The 25,650-nt window shown below is 39.3% G+C and overlaps 1 protein-coding gene across 1 annotated transcript in view; it reads right to left on the bottom strand.

Moving 5' to 3' along the window:
* Positions 1-9,873: 9,873 nt before the first annotated feature.
* Positions 9,874-25,650, bottom strand: part of PRR16 (proline rich 16) — a 152,549-nt gene continuing 136,772 nt past the window's right edge. Inside the window, exon 2 of the mRNA XM_077816354.1 lies at positions 9,874-10,632. Within this exon, the coding sequence (XP_077672480.1) occupies positions 9,874-10,632 (759 nt within the window). The remainder of the gene's footprint in view (positions 10,633-25,650) is intronic.

Below are 25,650 nucleotides of genomic sequence, written 5' to 3'. Positions count from 1 at the left end.
TGTAGAGTTCTGTGTGTTTGCATGCAGTCATAACAGAATAAGCCATGTGGAAGCTAACACATCAACCTGCTGATTCCCTCATGAATTCTGATCCAAACCAGGTGCTGACAGCAGCAAACTTCTCCTGTAGCAGGAACTCTCAGCGAAGGGCGTATTTTCCAGAGCTACGTTGGTAGCTGATCAGCCCACTCCACTCGTAGATGTGCTGTTCAGTCACCACACATTTGAATACTTTGGTTGTATACACTGCTGGTTTCCCACCTGCAGCTTGGAATGACATCTACCTTTGCCAACTGGGCACCACGACGACTGTGATATCCTCCAAAATATGGAAGGCCTCAAATGATAGAGAAAACTTTGTGCAGCATGGCCGCTGACATCACCCCAAAAACCCAAGTTGCTGTGCAGTTTTTAGAAAAACAGACACAACTGTGATTTTTTTAACTTACGATTTTCGCTTTCACTGTGATTAACCTTGATATGAGTAGGGTGGTCTGAAGCCTTCCTCTCACAATATACTGAAGTTCAGTTTGGAAAAGTATCATTTTATGTCCACCAGGATTTTTTTCTGTACTCCTGCAGTGAGCTATTTGAGACAATTACCTTTGTGTCTTGTCTTGTTCCAGGCCCTTGACCCCTACAGCTGGCAGTACCTCCACAGCTCAACCACACTGCAGCAAAAGCGTGGGTCAACGTATCTTCATCTACCGTTCCAAGAGGAAGCATTTCCTTAATGAACTTATGGTTGAGGTTTTGGATAGGGCCAACAAGCAGGTCCAATAACAAAAACAGAGGGATTTACGGCTAGAGGAAAGGCACGGTGAGAAGCAAGAGGAAAAGTTCAGATTGGCTGCACAGCTTGAGGACAGGGTTGCAGTGAAGGAGCAGGCACTTCCTTCACAGCCCCTGGAGCAGGAATGGTGGCTAAGGACAGATGGCAGAGCTCAGCAGAAAGAACTCTTTGAGCAGCTGCTATCACTAATGGCCACAACACTACCAGCTCCTGCCATGCCCCATCACAGCCTGAGTCCCCTCCGCAGTACCCTGTGCGGCAATCCAGGAATCACTTGAACAACTCCATGGCTGGGTGGCCCATGCGATCAGGCCCAATCAGTGGCTGGGCATGGCAACTCTACCCCATATAGTCGCCCATATTAATCCCCTCTCCCATAGGCAGCTCCACCCTCCTCCCCTGGTGCCAAGTGCGCGGCAAACGTGGAAGGAAGTTAAAGGAGAATGGGGGTATATACAACAGTGGGAGATTTCTGTCTTGTACATGGTTTCACTGTTTGCACTTGTTCATGCACCTTTTTTTTTTTTTTAAAGATTTTGTTGTACTGGCAGCTGGCCTGTCTGGCAATGGGTTAATGTTGTCCTTTTCTAATATATATTTATAAATAAAGCTTTTTATTTTAGGAAGAAAGTTAATTGCTATCACTGCATCACATCATGCAATGTGTAGTTAAAGGGAAACACATGATCAGGAACAACTGGGCATTTGTAAGCAAACACTATTTCTCAATACAGGTAGCTACATCCATCCAGACCTCAATCACTTCCTTACATTACTCCATACTATAAATTAATCCCTTCTCCCTACCCCCATCATCTGTTATGTGGTCAAAACATGCATAAATATATTGTATGACAATCAACCCCATACACCTCCCCAAGCATTGAAATCCCTCACAAGCAAGCTCTCTCTTTTGTGGGCTGCTCAGACTTCCTGTAACGTGCAGGGTGGACAGTTTTCCCATAGTCAAAGGTCCAGAGAAGCCACATTTCAGGAGGGAGCCAGGAAGTCCGGGATATAGTTGGTTGGACTCACATCTTCATGCTGGAGTGTGGATGCTAGAGCTCCAGGTTCAAGCCCGGTTAGAAAATTCTTACCCTAGGATTGACAATCTGTGTAGTCACTCAAGCTCTCTAACCCAGGGTCCGCTCACTTGACAGGGGCTCACACTGCAGTTTAGACACACCTCTTGAGGCTCTGCCTCACTCCTGTCCCCAAATGTAGGATTATGGCTATGAGTCACAACAGAACCCAGTACCACTATCGGACAGAATTTTCAAAAGCACTTAAGGGATTTAGGTACCCAGCTCCCAATAAGAGTCAATCAGAGCCACACATCTAAATCAATTGGGTGCTTTTGAAAAATTTTATTTCTAATGTACTGGACCATTATTGTATGATACTGTCTGGTATTTGGATTTGTTCGTTTTAATGAGAGGGGCTTCCTAAACTGAGGGATTACTTATAAAGATCCAAAAGCATACCCATTCTTAAAGACACAAAATGCTTAGTTTAGAAATCCTGGTAAACGGCTGCCTGTTGTATAAGCAACAAAACATTGACTAAATAATAACATTTAAATATCACAGGTTGGTGTTTCAGGATTTGGCTATGGTTGGATTCTTCAAGTATGTATAACTGCTAAATAGCAGCACCTGACATGCTGTTAATGGTCTAAAATAAAAGTTTCAGCTCCTTCAGTTCCTCTCAGCATACCAAGCTCTCTTACTTGTGTCACAGTCTGCAGAAGGTTGGCCATCTCAACACTGGGAAATTGTGGACATGGATGGCTTCAAAAACCATGGTAACCAGAAGATGCTGTGTTGCAAAACACTACCAGATCCCACTAAGTGGATGTGGTCAGAGTGATAAACACACACTATGTAAGCACTGTAGCCCCTCACATGTCAATATCTACCTTTGCCTTTGTTAACAAGATCTTCACAACCAAACAGCATTGGAATATTACCTTACGTGTGCACGCATGTGCACACACGCACATACAGAATAAGTAAATGCCAAAAACATACACATCAGTCAATAAGGGAAGAACCTGCCCAGGCTTCCTCACAGGAGGATGCCACATAGAGCTCATTCGCTATATACAGAAGTGAGTTGTATGGAATTTAAAGTACGCATTTAACATGGGGTGAAATTTCTATAGCTGTTTAGCTCAGGAAGTCACAGAGGCACCAACAACTGTTAGGCTGATCTGCAGCAGCTAGAGAAGAAATCAACAAGATTAGTCAATGAATATCATTTGTACATGCCCCCCATGACAACTTCTACAAGTCATCTAGTTAAAATATGATTAATTAACAAATCTGCCCACTGTCTTTGGGCTCTTTCTGCATCACAAAACAAGCCCGAATGATCAAATCCCAGGTAGTGTTTCACATAAAACAAGACTGCCACATAATTGCTACACAACCAAGATGTAACTACACTGCAGATTTTATGAATTGTACCGCCGTGTGCTTATTCGACAGCATCAGTGCTGCCACTGTTTTAAATTATGCAACAGCACATTCAGTCCCAATAAACTCAGAAATGCTAGGGACCCCGGGCGTAATTACTATATGTCATATACTATACTTCGCCCTATAAAATACAATATAGGTACACAATGGGTATCTAGTAATTTTCAGATTAAAGCATTCCAAATGTCATACTTACCACAGTTCCATTCTTTTGCTGCATGTCTTTGAAGAGATTTTACCTTTCAAATGATTCCCGCAAATCTAAGTTTGATGTATTTTATTAAAAACTCATTATGTACCCATTCTTGCTTTATGTCTGGACTTATACTGCACATACGACTCTTCAGTATATACTTTAAAAGATGAAGGGTTCTAGATCCAGTTGACGTATACAAACCATGAAAGGGAAATATTATTAGAGTAAAACTATGCCCCCTGTAACGTAACCGACTTCAAGATACAATCCAAAAGAAATGTAGTCAGGGTAATGATTCATAGCACGATTACAACATTTCTATTTCAATTACATGTATAGTTATTCAGACTGTTTCTTTATGGGGTCACTAAAAAAGGAGCTATAATTAGAACATGCAAAAATAAGAGTTTTGTACAGCTCCAAAGGAACCATATTATACTGTCTGGTAATTAAACAATATTATTTTGTACTTTTCTTACTCTAAAACCAACAACTGTATTTCCATTATTTCATGAAACTTCGTAAGCATGAAAAAAAAAATCACAAAACCCATCATCAGAATTGAGGATAATTTGACTACTTCTATGAACAGTAAACTATGATTGTCAAACCTGCAATAAAACTCATCACTCCAAACAAGGTGAGAGGTGGAACTGGCGCACTGGATCTCCCCTCAAAGCTTTAAAAGTTAGTTGCCACAACACATATTTATTTTTTTATTCCCACTTGTTCCTTTCCCTGAAAGCCTCCTCATTTCACTTGTATCTTAACCAATTATAGTATTTAAAAAATAGCAATTATTCTGTATTTTTAAATTCCAAAACTTGTTCCATAGACCTCCACTAAATTAATGGAAGACTCCAGGATTCTTCCTCTTTGACTGTGTGAAATCTGGATTTAGACATAAGAATAATCAGTATTACAATTCAGACTTTAAAAAATATCAATAAAGGATCAAGGTTGAATAATAGTCTGAAATGGCTATGCCCATGGTTACTATAGCTGTATATAATATTTAGTGCCTTTCCTTTTTGATTATATTAAAATATAGCTACAGCAATTCAAAGTATCACCACCTCTGTAGCATATTATATATTATCGCAAAGATGTTTTATTTTAGTGATCATCTGTCTTTGGAACTGTCTGGTTCTGGCTGACCTGCTACAGCTTTCTTAGGAAGATGTGAAACATACTGTGTTGTGGATGTTTTAAAAATGTTTAACAGTCTTCACATTTTGAATTTAAATTTAAGAAATGTTGCTGGCTGAATATAACATTGCATTATTCCTTGTAGCATTTTAATTACAGGTTCCCAAACAACGTTATAAAGCTTTAAGTTAATTGCCTCCAATGGTTTGCAAATTTACTTATTTTAACATGACAAAATAAAGTTCAGATTAAACCTGTACAATTGTTATACTGGTAAAAGTATCTCACAATGGAAGAAAGACCAAAGAAGAGAGATCAAAGATATTGGGCCATCATCTTACGCTCAATAGATAATATGGTCAGCTGTGAGACATAAAAGGTAGACTGGTTTAGCAAGTATTGCAGAAAAATGAAACCTTTCATGCTTTGGAACTTAATTTCTGGCCCAAAGCAGCATGCCATCTTAAAAGCTATGTACAAAAGCAGAGACAAAGTGAATTAATGCTGGCATGTTCATACTGACGTGCTAAATAACTACTATGAAAATCAATACAAAACTTGTTTTGTAAACGCAAAGCACATGTAGTTTCTATATGTAATGACTATGGGGCAAGTCACGCATCCCTGCTGCTCCCTATGGTGGCTGTCTGTCTCCAGAGCTTCCTCTAAATGCCACTGAGCAAGGAGCATTTCCTCTGTATGGGAAAGAGCAAAGGGCAAGACTGAATACAACTGGATTCAGTGCTAAGCACTGCAGACTCCTCACCCCACTGATAGCTTCCTCTCACTTGCCCCTCCACCCTGGGCTAAAATTTGTAAAGAGAAAGAGGTGCTGTTATTCCTTCATGCCTGTATGGGTGTGTTTTTCCTTTGGGGGGAAGAGAAGAGGGCTATAATTATGTCCATGATTTAGTGTTTCTCCCCAGGATGATATATACTTTTTTTCACGGTGTAATTATCATAGATTATTTATACCTAGAGACTTCAACAGATATCAGGGCATCATTGTGCTAGTCATTGTGCAAACTCATAAGAGACAACCCTTGCCGAACTCAAACTATACAGACATCTCAGACAGAGTGGGAGAAGACAATTATTATCATCATCATTTTATAGATGGGGAATTGAGACAGAGGGAGATTAAATAGGTAATACAGGGAGTCTGCAATAAAGTCAGAATTTGAACACAGATACAACTTATACACATACACACAAATACCAGATGTATGGACAGAAAATACTTTTGGACATATTTTCTATTAAAGTTAATGGAACTTATGTCTAAATTCCCTAGACTGCTTTTAAAATCTCAAATATGGCCTATTAAATATCTAACACATGCAAGGTAATTTTGTGTACCTGTCTGAAAATTTAGGCTTTAATTCAATAATATAATGTTTTGTGCAAAACTGGAGAAGGAAAGAGACTGTTTTGTTAACAAGAACTCAGAAAGCTTTTAGAAAGGGATCAAAAAAGATTTCCAGAAGTAGAATGAAGACAGAGAGCAGATGGGACATAGAATGTGAGTGTGTGAGGTTAAAAGTTCAGCAACTGGGCTAAGCAGAGTATTCAGGGTGGAAAGCCTAGGCTTGAAGTTAAAAGTTCCCCACAGACCTTTTTTCTGCAGAAGCTGAGGACTGAAAACTCAGTACTTAAGTGAGATGCACAATTACCACCTAGGTCAGAGAAAAACATCTCTGTATGGTAAGATGGTTAAGTAGGAGATGGAAGGATGTCTACCAGTTCCTGCAGAGTCTAGGGACAGGAACACAGGAAGGGAAAGCTGCACACCTAGTACCTTGGGTGAGTTTTTGGGAGAAGAACTGAGTTGAGCCAGACACAAGAAGTGGAGAATCCTTCACTAGATCCTAGATCTCCAGTCAGCTGCCTCCCCTTGGACCTGTAACCTGGACAGAAACTAAATAATATCCCACACTCCGTGCATACTAAAAACTTAGCTGGAGTAAAAAAATTTTCACATTAATGACTAGCTAAGAGTCACTTGCAATACACAATTTTTAAACTGTAATCAATTCTCCAGTTTCCAGTAGAAAAAATAAATATGATTTAGATCTCATACTGAAAAACTGACAGCTAGAATAAGAGATAACTTTTTAAGTTTCAACATTTTACTTGAAAAACATAATAAGAAATTTTCACCTAATTTGAGCGGATTGTTTAATGTGATTGGCAATGAAATGCTGTTATCTGAATGAATTATGAAACGCTCCAGACCCTACATCATACATTGCTCTACAAACCAGCCAAGAACTACAGAACTGAATTGTATTGTTTTATCACTTGTATGTTTTTTCTTTATTTCTTTTAACAGATAATAAAAATAGAATTTAGTTTGCTATTTGAGGCCTGGGTTCTCAGTCTTGGATGATACCAAATGCTAATTAATTTGCACTTTTTTCTGTTGTGAATTTTTCTATCTGATAGAACCTATCAATAGTGAGAATTTTATAGGAAAAAGAAATGGTTTGTGGAAGGAGACACTGTGGGTAAAATCCTGGACCACTGAAGTCAATGTCACAACTCCCATTTCACCCTATGTGCATTTGAGTTCTAGAAAGGGAACAAAAGGGTGTCGATCCGCATGCACAATTCAGTTCTGGAAGGGAAAGAGGGAGCCATTTTGAGAGGCAGAAAAGTTATCAAACCACTTATTTGCTGCATTAATCATTTGGAAGAAGAGGTATCACAGTAATGGTTGCTGGAAGCCAGCTTAGTAGGCTTGGGAGCTGCTGCACCTAGCCCCAGAACAAAGATAAGGGGCAGACATAGTAGGAATGAGATCCCAGCACAGAGATATTATCACAATAGGGACCAGCTAGAATGCAGATAAATGTGAAGCTGAAAAAGCTTCACAGGCAAAAAAAAAAAAGTCTTCAGCCAGCAAAGAGAAAAAAATAGACTGGGGAAAAGTAAATGGAATTCTTTAAAGTATTTCAAACAGCAATTTTAGATGTGGGACTAACAGGTACTGAAAAGAAAATGTAGGAATAGATGCACCAAGGTAGAGTGAAAGGAACTGAAAAGGGAAAGGCAATAGAACAAAACCTAAGGAGAGACAGGGTGTTACATTTTTCAAAGCATTTTAAATCTTATTTTATATAAGATTGCACAAATCTTATATAAACACACAACTGTTTGATTGTACATACATCTGGATATGCACATAATACAATTCCTTCAGTACAGAAGGAGAGACTGTTCTGATTAAGTCAAATTACACAAGCAGGTAAACATGACTTATAATAGAGGCAGCATCACATGATAAATCTTTCCTTTTTAACAGCAACCACTATGTGGTTGTGTAGTTTGTGTGTAAAGATGTTTCACACACTGTTTCACCATATTTTAAATGTAAATTCCTAATGGAAGGAGGAGCTGCTCTGGAGCATCATGAGCAGGGCAGAGGGACTTCCAGTGACTTTCAGAGATCAAGGACATCTGTAGAATAAGTTCCTTGTCCCTACTGCTAACTTGATGTCCAAAATTACTCCATTCACAACAACTCTCATGGGATTAAATATGCTGACATCATACAAATAGCGAAGGCATTCTATTGATGCAAATTATGGGATTGAAAAACAATGGAAAACATTTGGAGAATATGATCAAATGCATGAGATAATAACTTCTCTGCATCGTGATGGTTGGGTAAACCACACAATATAGTGCAATGTGAGGCTTTAAACTCCAGAGATATATTTGCACAAAATGCAGCCTTTCCTATCGGTAAAAGATTCAAAAGTGTTTAGCAATTTAATGTAAAAAGGGTAATTATTTTGCCAAGATCTTTGTTGTTTTGGTGCAAAGTAAATACTACAAAGGTGTGAATACAGCAGAGCTGTTTCGAGGCTGATTTCAGCTGAATTTCTATTGCTGTATGCAAACATAAGGGACTGACACAAATGCCACAAATAAGACGCCACAAATGCCAACCTTCTCCAACTCTTTCAGAGCTAAATTGCCTAAGTACATGTTTTGTGTGTAACTCAGGTAACATCTGCTGACATTCAGGTGTTCAGGTCATTTGCAAGCTTATTTTTGGAGGGACTTTGTGAAGAAAAGGTTTCCTATAACATCTCCTTCAGTGATCACCTGCTTTAAAAAACCCAGAAGCCAACATTCCTAGCCACTCTTAACAACAAATGTTCTTTTCTGTAAAACAATGAAAAAACATTGGAGAGTTTTCTCACCGGTAAGAATTTTAATTGGGTTAAGCCACTAAAATGTCATAACAAGAGAAATGTCTTCTTGTGCATGTTAATACTTAGTTATTACACAGTGCTTTTCATCTTCAAAACTCTTTAGAAATATTAAGCACCGATCCCTGAAGACCGTATGCACAATTTCCATTGCCCTCCATAGGAAATTTGCATGAGTAAAACTTGAGTAAAGACTTAGGACTGGGCTCTAACTTATTAACCTACATGTCTCATCCATGTTAGGTAGATAAGCATTATCCCCACATGAGATGGAACAATGGAAGCAGAAAATAACAGATCAGGCCATGCCTCCGCTTTTCAAAAGCATGGCACTCCTCTCTCTGCTTTTTGATTATTGAGTGTTTCAGAACCAAACTTGAATAGTTTGTTTGTTTGTTTTGCCACGATCATATCAACATGCCTTCCAATTGCCTATTCATCTCTAGACCAGAGAACAAAAAACAAGCTGGCTGAAACTGTGAGGATTTACACCATAATACACAGCTCCAGACCGGATACCCTTGATTCAAACAACCAGGCATATAAAAACTCATTTGTTAAGATTCAATCAGGAATCATTAGCTGGAGTTACATTTTGCTCCACATAAACATACATTATGTTCCTAGCAAATGTATTTTAAAAGTTTCCTGCACTACAAAAACCCTTTAGTACTAATTATTCTATTGTCTGAGGAAGACTTAACTTCACCTCTAATTGCTACTGCAGATATGCTGTTTTTGAGATGAACTTTTAACATTGCTTAGAACATAGAGCTGTTCAGCTGCAATCACTTTTAACAGCTCATGACCCATAGGATGCTCATTATACTGGAGCTTTTAATAATGAAATTCTTTGGTGCAAACATGTGACATTGGTGAACAATTTTCTTTGTACTTACCATATGAATTTTATGCCGCTTCGCTGAATACAGGATGTAATATATTTGGGCTTTTTATTGCTTGAGTAGAAAGTGCTCATTAGCTATTTGTTTATGTTTATATATAGGAAAAAAACAGTTTTTCAAGTGGCATACATCACACTGTTGTAGTGGTTGACTTTCTCAAGATGGTCTTCTGGGGTTTTGGTGCAGTTTGTGGAGGCACAGTCGCAGGTCTGAGAGGGGGAAAGCTATTACTGGGACTCATTCCCAACCCTCCATTTTCTAGAGGAAATGGAGGAAGAGGGGGAGGAGGCGGCGGTAAAGGAGGACATTGGTGAGGAAGCTTTCCCAGCGTGTGGGCCGGCTCGCTGTGTAAGTGGACCTCCCTGTTTTTAATGTTATACCGAACGTCACAATCAGGGCAATAGCCATGGTACTGCACTTTCTCACTAAATCGTACCCGTTCCCGGGTTCCTGTCTGAGGACACCTGTCTTTATCAGGTCTATGAATCAGAGGATGCATTGGAACTTTGTCCAAGTTACTATTAGGTATACAAAATACATCCCCATTAGGAATCTTGTTTGGTCCTCCTGGTAAACCTCCATTTCGAAGTAGGGTCCCATTAGTCTTTACAGGGTTGGCAGAAGGAACAGGTCTGTGAGGGTCTTCACACTTTACAGGAGTCAACCGTGGTGGAGGTGGTGGTGGATTGGGTTTCCTCAGTACGGTGAGAATGGCAGATGGGTGTGCTGGTGGCTTGATGAGAGGTGCATTAGCACGCACTTTGGCTTTCTCCAAACTGGACGCTGTTGTGCTGCTTGAGCTACTGTTCAGCGTGTCAGTTTTGGAACTGTCTGTCATCTCATCCTCCAGCTGCAGGTCAGATGTCAATGTGTCAATCTGGTCAACTACCTACATGGAAATCAGAACACAAACAGTGATAAAGGATCGCCACAGTAAAGGCAAACAAACAAAGCTTTATTCACAATCATCTTTATCCCCTTCCTGGAACTGAAACATTTGAATATTCAATTTTATGAACCATTGTTTCTTTTTTCTTCTTATATAAATCTAGTTTACTTTTTTTAAAATATCTGTGGTTAGTCCTCTCATCTGAATACAATGGGATACAATTTTAGTTTCTCTGCAATGAAATTCTGTATTTTTTTCTCCAGGGCTTGCCTACCAATAACATGCTGTTTGAACTATAAACCTTCAGTAACACAGTTTGCCTCACAGTGTGGGGGAAGGCTGAATGATTTAACCTCAGTTTGTTCAGGATGATTTTTGAATCCAGACCTTCTGTAGATGATCTTTTAGGTTTGACCTTTCACAAAATCCAGATTTAAAAACATATCTCGGAATTGGAGATATTGTAGATATATCGTCTAAAGTTAACATACAAGCCTATCTGAACAATTTTTACACAAACTGCTAAAGATTCAAGTAGTGAGTAGCAGCTACCAACTTATCTTGACCACATATTCTCCTTTTGTGACTATTTACTTGAGAGATCTGACTCCCCCTAAACCGAATCTGAAATAGGGTCATTTATAAGATAAAGATATTGTAACTGTTTATTCCTGAAGGGAATAATTCACTCTATTTCATGCATTTTATATTAAGAGGATTCTCTGTCTACCATACTTCTAATGCGCTTATACTCACTTCCCTAGTATCTAGGTTTTTCTAATCTAGTCTTCTATTTTCCAATTTATGATCATACTTTATATGTTTTGTTTATATATTATGTAATGTTCCTTCTGCTAGGTATACAAAACTTTGTACACTATGATTAAAAGCCCATCCTGAAAAATGCACCTATTCAGTACTTAGTTCATTAACCCTTAAGGTAAATACAGCAATAAAAGTATAGGAGGGAAATACAAATTTGAAAAAAAAGATGAAAACAGCTTTCCCCTCCCCTTATTTCCATTGCAGGTTGTACCCAGACAACATCCAATCGTAGAAATGCTATTGCTAAACTTATTTTCCATTTTTAGCATGTTCTCATATAACAAGGTTTTTTTTCTACTTGTAAGGTAGCACATTGATGTCCTTGACTTAACCACAGGATTATTCAAAAAGAAAAAAAGAAAAAAAAGAAAAAAAAAAGAGTGGTTCAAGTAGCCTCTTTAAAGGAGATACAGTTATTTACATGTGTTTTAAAAACACTTATCCAAAGTCTATCTAGACGCTAGAAGAACAAAGGACTGTAATTCAGGTACTTTTGTGAATGATATGTTTCAAAGTGACAATATATTAATTCTCTTGTAATTCTTCAGAAAAGGTTGAAATTCAAGATAATACAGTAATATTTATTACAGCTAGTCTAATTATTCTTTGTGAGTAAATTTACCTGAAGAATTTAGCCCCTTTTCTCTTAAGAATCATTTGGAATTTCTATGGCCTGGTCTACAATTAAAACAGGATTGAAATAGCTACATGGCACTCAGGGGGGTGAAAAATCTACAGCTATGATGACCTAGCCCCCGGTGTAGGTACAGCTAGGTTGACAGAAGAATGCTTCCGTTGAACTAGACACCATCACTCATGGAAATGGAGTTCCTACAGCAACAGAAAAACCTCTTCCATTGCTGTAGTCTGCATTGCTGTAGTCTGCATCTACACTAAAGGGTTATAGCACCATAGCTATGTCATCGTAGCTATGCCACTGTAGTGCCCTTAGGGTAAATGTGGCCTATGAAAGTACTTCTATTTCACAATATTTGAATACTATAGGAAAATAACTTGTTAATTAAGAGACAAATTCTTCTCTGTGCTGAAGTCTCAGATTTGGCATCTTGTTTTTTGTGATAAACAAATAAGGACAAAATTCTACCCTCAGAGGTATATATTTACATCAGAAGAATTTGGTTCAGATGAAGATGGAGATGAGATACTATGAAAGGTGCGGCACCTCACCAGCTTCATCACCACCAAGGGGAGAGTATATTATTTCTCTCCCCTATTTGTATTTAGGTAATGCCCAGTGGCCTCAAAATGTAGTTGGATTCCCTTTGTGCTAGTCACTGTACAAACACATAGTAAGAGCCACTTCTTTCTCCAAAGATCCTACAGGGAGAAAAAAAAATACATTCCTAACTCCAATTTACACATTGGAACTGAGATTAAGGAGTCATTTAATCTCTTTAAGTCACATAGGGAGTCTGTGACAGAACTGTGACTCTCGAGGATGAATGGGGCACTAGGGCCCTGATAGTGCAAGATGATCCACACAGGCTCAGTGTAGCTTCACATGAGTGTAAGGGTCTTCCTGTATAGAGCAGCTTGGAGAATTGGGCCCAGGAAGAGCCAAGAGGCAAAGTTTTCTGTGCCAACAAATAACAGCTACAGAACTGAATGATACAACACAGGACAGAGAAGATAGCTAAGCTGTCAGCCAGGGAGAGAACTCAGCCATTAGGCAACTGAAGGCAGGGGGAAGAAAATACATATCTAGTGGCAATCTCCTAACTACCACAGGAGCTGTTCCAGTAAGCAGTGTGGCCAGGGTTGCTTGGAGTGGTAAAAGCATACTGACCCGACTGGTAAAGACCCAACTGATATTATGCTTGGCTTTGAACAATGTTTAATAACAGATTCAGCAGATGTGTCAAAATGCCAGGGGGTAGCTGTACGTCTCTTGTGAACACAGAATCCTGCCCATCCCACTTAGTCCCAGTCTCACTTGCTTCCTATGACTCTTCCCCTCAAAGAGCTTTCGGTGATTGGGGGAATGCAGTAACCAACATGGCCAGTGTAGGCTGGACAAACGGGGAAGGCTCCTCAGGTGAAGAGGTCAGAGCAGTGCCTCTTCTTATGCAATATGATTAACCAAAAATTTCGCTGACAGAGATTAGCTTAATCAACAACCAAATCTTTCTTGAGCTTGAGATGAATATTTTTGGAATTTCAAATATAAAATTCCCAAAGAAGAGGAAGGAAAACACCAAAGCATAAATTGACACGCTGACCAGGTTTTAGCACATATTTCCATACAAATAAATCAAGTAAAACATATATATTTGCCCTCAAATAAACCAGTAAATCACTCTTATTACTTACTGCAAACACATAACTGCTGAAGATTTTTAGTTCAACTGAAAGTGTAGGTTGTTTCTGGAGAATGGCCAAATGCTGAAGTGCTAATGCAACAAGTAGCAGGTTAACAATAATTAGTACATTTTCCAAACCAAAAATCGATGCCAGTTATGATGATTTATTTGCACTGTAATAGTGGCTAGAAGTCCCAATCAGGGATCAGGACTTCATTGTGCCTGGCTCTGTACACACACAATGAAAAGCAGATTCCTGCCAAAAAGCAAATTGTTGCCAACAAATCTGTCCCTCATCACAGTATAATGACAGAGACAAAATTGGTAAGCACCAATTTGAGACCAAAATATTAAAGGTCATATTACACCCTTGGTAGGAGTACACGGTACCAGTTTAAGTACTGTGTACATGGATCAGAGAGCAATAGCAATTAGTGATGGAAAAACCCTTTTAGTCGATTCAGTCTTTCCCCCTGCCAGTGCAAGATTTTCCCCAGGATTCATAGTAAAGCTCAGGCCTAAGTATGCCTCAATTTTAAATGACTTTAAACAGTTTATCTTTTGTCCCTTGGCAAGTGTGTAGTACACACTGGAAATTTTCCTTTTTATAAATGAGGAAGTGGAAAGAAAAGGCACTCAGAATGGCTCTGGAAGAATAGCACAGCTTATCTGCCTTGATTCCTTCCCATAATAAATCATGATTCTGTTCACTGTCATTTTGTTCTGCCTATTTGCCCCGAAAATGAAAATCCAAGTAGGAAAACAGCATGTAGAAAATAGTTGCATCACAGAAGTATCCTGAGACTATGAGCACAATAGAAAATGCAAGTTTGCAACTAGAAACCAATTTCCATTGCAAAAGCAGGTTTTCCTGCTGGAGTAAAAAAAGAAAAAAAATGTTTTTAAAGTATGTCTAGTTTACTGTGCTGTGTATAGACACTGCACCTGATTCACACCTGTGAGTGGGGGAAAGGTACCTCTCGGCTCCCACGGGGCAGCTATACCAATCCAGCTAGAGAAATCCAGCCCTAGGGAAGGACACATGAGAGCTCCTCTGTTGCCTGCACTCCCTTGTATTTTTTGTAAGGAGCTGGGAAGAGCTGTGCAGAACTCCATAAGAGTGTTCTTGTTGAAGCTGTCCTGGAGATCTGCCACATCTCCTGGGTGTCTTGGTCAACCCCCCTACTTTCTGGGTTGCCAATACTCAGCTCCCACTTCACTGGGCACATGGAGCTACATGCCTCTGGTGATACTGCACTTCTGTTCTGGTAGGGCTTTCTGTCATCAGAGCTCCACAGCCCTGATTCCTGTAGTTAGATCCAAGGATTAAATCAAGTCTGATATCCATGTTATATTTCTCCCTCATAATTGTGGCCTGCAATGAAGCCAAACCTCTGATTACAATATAGTCTACTGGAACAGAAATCTGTATGCTTTCTTAAACTGAGCATTTTGTAACTTCACAATGTGATAAATAGGAAAAGAAGCTGGTCTGAGAAGGTATGTCTACACTTGAAGACTTGCTCATCCCGTAACTTGAGTTAACTGATCACCGATTATTTAGAGTAAGCTAACACTGTAATAAAATTCTAGTGTAGACACTCACAGATGTCTGCTCACAGACATGACTGACGCCAGGATTCAGCCTGCAGTGAGTTGCAACAAGAACAAACAAGTCACTGGTCATGTGCCTCAGATTCCCCCTCTGTAAAATGCGGAGGTGATACTAATCACCTTTGCAAAGCACTTTATATCCACTGATGAAGAGCACCATTGAAGAGCTAGGTAGTATTATTTTTAAGCAGGTACACAATAATTTAAAATTCCCATTTAGAATTGGCATTCAATGTGAATTAAAAGCAAAACTAAAATTCTTATATAAACAAGCCCAGGAAGAGCAAGTGTTTGTTTAAAAATAAATAACTATGGTATAGTAATTAGTAAATATATCAAAAATACATATGAATTAAAGCATAGCAGGTAAATAAATGTATTATGATGCTTGGAGAAAATCGTTGTTACAAAAAGAAAAGGAGTACTTGTGGCACCTTAGAGACTAACCAATCTATTTGAGCATGAGCTTTCGTGAGCTACAAGCTCACGAAAGCTCATGCTCAAATAAATTGGTTAGTCTCTAAGGTGCCACAAGTACTCCTTTTCTTTTTGCGAATACAGACTAACACGGCTGTTACTCTGAAACCTGTTGTTACAAAAGTTCCTCTTTAAAACACCCAGCTAGTCAATTTTAGCACTACTTCTGAAATCCATCAACAAACAGGGCCAGATTGTGCACCCCTAACTCACCTTGCTCAGCCGTTGATTACAGGAGTAATGGGACTACTCATGTAAGCAATTGTTTGTCAACAAGAATAAGGGTTGCACCAACTGGCTCCTACAGTACAGCATGACCTTACCTAAAGCAAATGTCATTACTGTTGAGTGACTGCTCTGTGTTGTACTGAATTTAACTACTTTCACATACAGTCTGGAGACTGCAATTTTATGGTATTTTTTAAATCTGACTCTCAATCACAAAATGGCCTGCTCAATAGATAAAACAGCAACCATCTGAACTATGGGGGAATGTTCAAAGACAGAGAGATTTGAAAAAGTTAGAGTTCCTGTAGAGAATACCTTTCAAGCATTCGACCTTTCTAGTGTCTTAGCCTGTGAAGAAAACTGTAACAAAGACAAATTAAAAGGTCAAACTGGAATATGGTAAATGTTCACAAAAAAGATCAAACAGTAGTTTAAAAGTGCTTCAATATGGCAAAAGTGGGTCCTTAAAGTTTTTTTCTCGCTCCTTAGATTTAATTTCAGTACTGGGAGTCACTGTAGTTACCAGAACTATGACAGAAAGAGAACACGCAAGCTGAAGTGCAAATTGATGGCTGTAATAGAGAAGTTTCTTGGATTGGATGAGCAAGTGGACACAGTACAGAGAATCAGAGAAGTTGAGGAGCTAATAGACAGCCAGGTTCAGGAAACATCTGTATTCCAGGATAAAGGAAGGAATGAGCTGGCCACCATGAAGTCAGAGAGGTGGACTGGCAGTTTGTAACCACCAGAGCCAAGAGGTCACAGTGACATTATACATGGCTGGAGAAAGACAAGGATGGATAGGCTCTGGCCACCGGAGAAAAGAGGACCAGGAGGAATTCTACACAGCTAGCAGTTTCCAATTGATATCGGGTCCTCAACATGGAAACTGGAGGATACCTCTCAAGGTTCAGCTGGCCCAAAGGAACTGTGATGTATTGGACACACCTGTGGATGGCAGTTCAGCACAACCTGTAAGAAAATCAAGCTTGTCCAAAAAGAGTTCTTCAACTGTCCAAGGAAGATAGATGATCCTTATAGGGATTCAATACTCAGAAGAATTGAAAGACCATTCTGCAAGGGACAGACAGAAAACAGGACAGTGTGCTGCCTTTCTGAAGTCAAGACATGAGACATTAAGATTGGACAAGCTTCTGAAGTGGATGGGAAAGGATCCACTGGTAATGGCTCATATCAACACTAATGACACTATGTCATGAGATATCTCACAGACAGTAGATGAGTTCAGGGAACTCAGAAATCTGCTGAAAATGAATGTCCAAGCGATCTTCTTTGAGATCCTTCCTGTCCCATGAGAAACAGAAGACTGAAGATTCTGAAAGGGAATCACTTACTAGGTAAGTGGCATACGGTGGAGATTTTTGTTTTGTGGAACATTGGTCCACCTTCTATGGGAAGGGGTGGGTGTAGTTTGAATGGCCTCCACCTCAGTAGAAGAAGGACCAAACTTTTTGGGGACAGGTTGGCTAGAGTAGTCATGAGGAAATTAAACTAATAACAAAAGGGAAGGGGGGAAAGGGAAGATATGAGCATTCAGCACAAAATCAAGATGTTGAGAACAAAATTAATCAATGAATGAAAGGATATAAAGAAAAAAAATTCTTGAATTGCCTATATACCAATGTTAACAGCCTGGGTAACAAACAAAAAGAACCGGTATTCCTCGTTTATGAGCATAAATTTGACCTAGTTGGTATTTCTGAATCCTGGTGGGAGGATTTCCATAATTGAAATGCTAAAATTAACAGTTCTATCCTATTCAGGAAGTATGGAGTGTGCAGAAGGGGAGAGGGAGTGGCACGCTACACCAAAAATGATATTACCTGTTTCCAAGTCAGTGATAACTCAAAAGAAAATGATCTTGAATGCCGACAGACCTATCTCCTAACAGATAAAGCACAAGATGAGGTACTAGTTGGTGTCTTCTAGAAACCATCAAATCGCACTTGGGAACAGGATGAAACTTCTTACCTATCTACAGTAAAAGCTGTGTTATCCAGCCCTGTACCAACTGGAAAGCTCTTTTAACGAGCATTTCTGATCTTCATAGAAAGTCCAGTTTATAGTCTGGTTGGTGCAGGGCCATCAGACTCCCTACCTGGCTCTGAGTGGCTCCCCAGAAGTTGCGACATGTCCCTGATGCTCCGAGGTGGAGAAATGGCCACAAGGGGTTCGGAGTGTGGGAGTGGGTGTGGGGAGCAGGCTCTGGGAGGGAATTTTGGACGCAGAAGGGAGCTTGGAGCAGGGGTACGGGAGGGGTTTTGAGAAGCCACATCTGGGGGGAGGGGGTGCTCACTTTGGGCGGCTCCCAAGTGGCAACCTGTCACTGCTGCTCCCAGGCGGAGACGTACCAGGCAGCTCTGTGCGCTGCCTCCACCTGCAGGCACCACCCCTGCAGCTCCCATTGGCTGCGGTTCCCAGCCAACGGGAGCTGCGGAGCTAGTGCATGGGGCAGGGCAGCGCGTGGAGCCATTTGCTACTCCTCCCGCTAGGAGCGGCCGGGACACGTTGCTGCTTGCAAGGAACCACCCGAGGTGAGCACCCCCCAGATCCGGCATCACAAAACCTCTCCCACACCCCAACCCTCTGCCCCGAATCCCCTCCGATACCCAAACTCCCTTCCAGAGCCCGTGACCCGCATTCCCTCTTGTGTCCCAAACCCCTGCCCCGCACTCACACTCCCTCCCTCTTAGTTAACCAGAATTTTTCACTTATGGGTACTCCCCATTCCCCCAACATGCTGGATATAAAAGCTTTTACTGTATAACGTGTAGGAAAAATAAATCTGCATGATTATGTGGGCCTCCAGTTTGAATGACATATGCTGGAGGTCTCATGCGGCCAGTACTAAAACTTCCTTGGAATTTCAAAACATTATAGATGACAATTCCCTAACTCATGAAGTGTTGCGTCCAACATGGGGGAATTCTATATTAGTGCCCATCTTGACAGATAAGGAAGAACTGATAACAGAAATAAAGATTAATGGTAACTTAGGTACAAGTGATCATGACTTCAACACCTTGGTAATGTGCAAACAGAATAAAATCCAGACCAGTGAGAGAAACACACATGGTGCTTTAAAAGGGCCAGTTTCACAAAGCTGAAAACAATTAAGAGCCAAAAATTATTAGATCCTTGATTGTGGTTTTGAGACTTTTTGGGAAGAAGGCCATATTGGTTAAAAAACATGACCTTGTTTAGAGGGGAAGTGAAGGCAGCTATAAAAAAGTAATATATAACAAATGGAAAAAAAGGGAAGTTGATCGTAAATAATATAAATCAGAAACTAGGAATTGTAGAAATTTGGTAAAGGAAACACAAGAAGAAACCTATGGCCAGTTGATTTAAGCACACTAAGAAGGAGTTTTTTTAAAGTATATTAGGAACAAAAAGAATCCTAACAATGGTACTGGCCCATTACTAGGTGGAAATGATAGAATTATCAATAATAATGCAGAAAAGGCAGAATGTTCAATAAATATTTCTGTTCTATGTTTGGGAAAAAAACAGATAATGTAGTCATATCATATGATAACGCTTTTTCCATTCAACTTGTATATCAAGAGGATGTTAAACAGCAGCTACTAAATTTAGATGTTTTTAAATCAGCAGTGTTTCAAAAGAGGGGGCTGAGGAGTTTGCTGAGCCATTAATGTTTATTTTCAATAACTCCTGGAGCACTAGGGAAGTTCAAGAAGACTGGAAGAAAACTAATGATGTGCCAATATTTAAAAAATGGTAAATGGGATGACCTGGGTAATTATAGGCCTATCAGTCTGACATTGATTGTGGTCAAGATAATGGAGCAGTTGATATGAGATTTGACCAATATAGAATTGCAGGAGGGCAATATGATTAAAGCCAATTAACATGGCTTTTACAGAAAATACATTCTGTCAAACTAACTTGACAACTTCTTTTGATGAGATTACAAGTTTGGTTGATGTAATATACTTAGACGCCTGCAAAGCATTTTTCATTAAAAAACTTGGAAGATATAAAATTTAGCTGATACATATTAAGTGGATTAAAAGCTGGCTGATACGTCTCACAATATCACTATAAATGGGGCACTATCAGTGAACAAATGTGTTTCTAGTGGGGTCCCAAAGAGATCAGGTTTTGGCCCTACTCTCTAACATTTTTATTAATTATCTGGAAGAAAACATAAAATCATCACTGACAAAGTTTGCAGATGACACAAAAATTGGGGGCGTGGTAAATAATAAAGAGAACAGATCAGGATTGCTTGGTAAACTGGGCGAAATCAAATGATATGCATCTTAAAATGGCTAAATATAAATCTAGGAACAAAGAACATAAGAATATAAGAATATAAATCATACATACAGGATGGTGGACTCTACCCTGGGAAGAAATTACCCTAGAAAAGATTTGGGAGTTGTGGATAAGCAGTTGAACATATACTCTCAGTGGGATTCTGTGGCCAAAAGGGCTAATGCAATCCTTGGATACATAAACAGGGGAATCCTGAATAGAACCCGAGAGGTTATTTTACTTCTGTATTTAGACCACTACTGGAATACTGAATCCAATTCTGATGTCCTCAACTCAATAAACTGGAGACAGTTCAAAGAAAAGATGCAAGAATGACTGAAGCATTAGAAAATCTGCTTTATAGTGATAGACTCAAGGAGCTCCATCTATTTAGTTTAACAAAGAGAAATTTCAGGGTTGACTTGATTACAGTCCATGAGTACATACACCAGGAACAAATATTTGATAATGGGCTCTTCAATCTAGCAGAGAAAAGTTTATCACAATCCAATGGCTGGAAGTTGAAGCTAGACAAATTCAAACTGGAAATAAAGCACAGTGGTGTTTTTTTGTTTTGTTTTTTTAACAGTGAGTAATTAACCATTGGAACAATTTACCATGGATCATGCCATATCCTCCATCACTGACAATTTTTAAATCAAGATTGGATGTTTTTCTAAAATATCTGCTCTAGGAATTATTTTGGGGAAGTTCTATACCCTGTGTTATCCAGGAGATGAGCCTAGATGATGACAATGGTCCCTTCTAGCCTTGGAATCTATGGAATCATTACTGCTGTTTTCTGACTGAACTGGATAAAAATATCTGGGACATTGCCCTCATGCCAGAACACATTCAAACATTGTTTTTGTTGTTTAGAAGGTGCAAAAGATTTTCATGGAGTTTTACAGACAATTAAAGTGACAGGCCCCTGCCCCAAGGATCTTTGAGTCAAAATTTGACAGAGCAAAGAATGATAATAAGCAAAAAAAAAAAAAAAAGGGGGGGGGGGGGCAGGGGAAATAGATGGTTCCAACAATGACAACTGTGCTTAATGTTTTGAGTGGTACTTGTTAGCGCATGTCTGGATTTTGTTTTACTATAAATTAGTTAAATGAGTCAAAGTTTTGAATGGTGTTTGGAATGAAGGACAAAGAAGAAGTCAATGATTAAAGGCTCAGCAAAGGAAGTGAGTTGGGAGGAGAATGGAGGCTGCACATTAAACCGTAGCAGGGAGGATAAGGAAGGCATAGGATCCACGTGGGGAAAGGCATGTAGCCTTGGGAGAGAAAGAGACAAAGGAAGTAACAAAAGATGTTGCACTTATAAACTGTGGGTCACAAGTGGGGGAGTGAAGGATGCTAGATGTGATGTAGGTTAGGTGGTACTGTAAAAAGCCTCAAAAGGTAGAGGTGAAAAGTATAAAAAGAAACCAGAGGTGAATGAGTGACATGCTTGGAGTGGTGGGTGAAGACAAAGATTGTTAGGTAAGTATATTGGATAGATTTGATGTCCACAATGTAACACTGGGGGAAACCATAGAAATCATTTGCAGTAACCTACATCACCAGAAGGATTCTATAGCTATTGACCATGAGGATTAAGGAATGGTACAGGGAAGACTTGGAAGTCGGGGAAGGAAAAGGGCGGCTAACAGATAATAGTCCTTCTCTATACTACATCTTATGCTGGCATAATTTATGTCACTTAGGGCTTGTCTACATTACCTGCAGGATTGATGGGCAGTGATAGATCCAATGGGGGTCGATTTATGAAGTCTAGTCTAGATGTGATAAATCAACCACCGAGTGCTCTCCTGTCAACATCCAGTACTCACCAGAGTGAGAGGCGCAGGTGGAGTTGATGGGAGAGCGTCCTCAGTTGACTTACCACAGTGAAGACTCCGTGGTGAGTAGATCTAAGTACGTCGACTTCAGCTACATTATTCACGTAGCTGAAGTTGCGTAACTTAGATTGATCCCCCCCCCCCCCCCAGTGTAGACCAGACCTCAGAGTGTGAATTACCCTCCTCTCCTGCCGCCCCCTGAGCAACATAAATTATGCTGGCATAAGCACTAGTCTGATGCTCGTAGTGTTTTTTATGCCAACAGGAATACACAGGATTATGAATACGTAACAGGATTACAAATATGGTACAGCTGCACTGCTACAGTGCTGTTAGTGTAGATAGTTTTGAGCATGTTGAATTGCAGTAGGTGGCTAGACTTTCAGGAAGAACTGAGAGAAAGATAACTGAAGATGCAAGGTGGAGGGTCTGGAGCAGAGAGGTATTGAGAAGTCATTATTATTCTTGCATTTTTGTGGAGACTTAGTCACTCTGTTATTCATAATTACAGGGGTAAATTAGTACTTTATTTAAGAAGAAATTTATAGTAAAAATGTAAACCTATTATTCTTATTCCCACTTTGATCATTAAATTAAACACATTTTTACATTGTGATTCACATGAGATTTTGCATGCCTTGCTATGCAAATAGGGTTTCCATGCTTCCCTGCATTTCTAGAGAAATTGAGTCCACATTTTGGGATCAACATCCAGCGGTGACATATGTCTGGAAAACACTCGCTAGCAAACACATCATCATGCTATAAGTGGAATATACTCAGCATGATATAATGACAAGGGCAAGCTTTCACATTATAACAAGAAAGAAAGCAGACAGAATAGCAGATGATGTGGAGATGCAGGGAAACAATAAGTACACATGGGAAGTTAAAAAATGGTAACAAAATTTGAGCAAAACAAACTAAGACTACAAGCTAAAGCTCACAGCAATGGGAGGGGAATAGGCAGAGATCATTCCAAATTTCCGTCCCTGTGGTCTCTAACTAGTATCACAGTAGAGAATACTTGGAGCAACACTTTCTAATCTTTCTTAAGGTTACTGAAGCAGATTAATAGAAGATTAGATTTGAAGATTTTCAAGAATGGGTGTGTAAAGGAGGCACCTAAATCCATATTTAGGTACCTAAATAAGTGGTCTGATTTTCAAAAATACTAAGTACCCAATATCTCTTACGGACCTCGACAGAAGCTGTTGCACACTCAGCAGTGTTGAAAATTAAGGTGGAGGAAGCACTTGGATTGTTTAATGGATAAACAGAGCAAGCAGACGATGAGGAGCCTTCTCTCGATGGAATTTTAACGTTTTGGAATTAATGTAATCCTAAAAAGAATACTACTATTTTTGAATAGCACCAATTCTTGTCTGATCCTCACTTCAGAGCACAAAGGATTACAGATATATAACAGATTTGAGGCACAAGTAGGAAACTGTGAGTTTGGTATGATAATTATGAGTTATGATATGGTAATGGACAAAACTGAATTCAACAGGATTGGCAAGAAGTTAAAAGAAAGGCAACTAAGGAAACCTGATTTGGGTTAGAGACATTTACTAGGCTTCAGAACCAAAAAACTTCAAAGAGAGATCATGTCTGGGAAAAGCACCAAGAAGGTAGTAAAACAAACATGGCTTGTGATCCTGTACAACGATACCACACACATAACCGATGCTAAAAACGATATCTGTCATTTAAAATGCATCCAATACAAACCTGTCCAGCATTTGGGGTCATTTGTCACACATGTGGAAAGTCATACCCTCATCCACAAAATGCAGAAAAACAACCCCATTGCAGAGTGAAGTTTCTGGCTGAAACAGATTGTCATTTTGTGGTCTTTCCAGGGACCGTATCAAGGCACTACATAAGTGACATAACTAAACTAGCAGAAATTTGCATCTCATGCTCTATTTGAAGAATGTTTTTATAAAATTCTAATTTGATGTTTTACTAGCATGTCTTCAGAAAGATTTTAGACTCACCCTGCATAAGACTAGTGGTCATATGGTGGATGTAGGATACAATCTGAAGAAGTCACCCTCACAGCAGGAACAGCCAAGGGAAAGATCAGTCTATATTTTTCATTACTAAGGTTTCTAAAACAGCACTATCAGGTAGGGAAACTTACACTGAGTTTATCTTTATTGAAATAACAAGAACAGTATATAATGATGCCGCTACCACAAGAGAAGAATTAATTGCACAACATCCAGACATCTTCAGGGAACTAGCACAGTTCTATGGAGCACATCATATACACAAAGACTCCGCAGTTACCCCTGATAAATACGTGGATTCAGAAATATACCATTTGCTGTGTCACACACAGAGATGGTCTCAAATATTTGGATATAGTCCTGCACCTTGAGTTAGCAGCTTATTCATAACCTTAGAAATAGAAATTTAAAAAATATGCCTGGATCCCAGAGACCTAATAAGGCCATGAAAACTTAGCATTACCATTCCGACATAAATGGATGTTCATTGAAGAGAAGCTGGAAAAAAGCCTATTCCACATCTTAAAGGAAAGGTTTGATATTGGTAAGTCATACAATACAAGGAGTCATCTGATCTGCTCCTTTAATACCCCATATGACACAGGCAAATTTCTCTGTCTACCCTTCACAATACAGTCTGCCAGGGAAGCCTTTTAACAACAAAAACAAAAAGTCATGAAGCATTAAGGAATATTGCAAAAGTTTACATCATAATGAACAAGATGATTCTAGCTGCAACCACAAAAAAGGAGAGTTTTTTTTTTAAAAAATAAGCATCAAACTAAGTAGAAATCTAACAGCAGCAGTGTAATAGCCCCCTGGCTATGAGAACTGATGTAGCCTAGAAAGACAGACTTAAAGGATTTTTGCCATAAAAAAACAGCTGTTTTAAAAGCCCAACTAAAATACCAGAGTCGTCATTCAGTGTAAAAAAACAAAAAATTCTCACTCCAGATCCTGTGTGGAATATTCAAGTCTTATCATATATGACAAAATAATACTGAGTCATTAATTTCTAGGAAATATAGAGGATTAACCTGATTTGCATGACATTTGGCCTAATAATACTAACATTTTTATCCTCCCTCAGGGAACTTACTAATGCAATGATTTTTTAAGTAGTTCTCCATGTATTACCAGACCAAAAGCAAAACTCTGTATTAGCTGTGTATTGCAACATTTAAGACGCAAATCTAGATAAGATTTTCAATCTGCCGTCTCCCCAATTCCAGAATTTTCACTAAGCTTAAATAGTTGTCAAAACGTAAGGCTAAAGAATCAATGTATGCATTTGAATAGCATATGTGACCTGTACTTCTTTGGACAGCAATGCTGATTAAGAGCTTCTCAATTACTCTTTCCAAGAATAGCACATGAATCTGGCACA

Source organism: Eretmochelys imbricata, chromosome 5, assembly GCF_965152235.1.
Source record: "Eretmochelys imbricata isolate rEreImb1 chromosome 5, rEreImb1.hap1, whole genome shotgun sequence".
Classification (NCBI taxonomy): Eukaryota; Metazoa; Chordata; order Testudines; family Cheloniidae; genus Eretmochelys; species Eretmochelys imbricata.
This window is presented reverse-complemented; position numbering and strand designations above follow the sequence as displayed.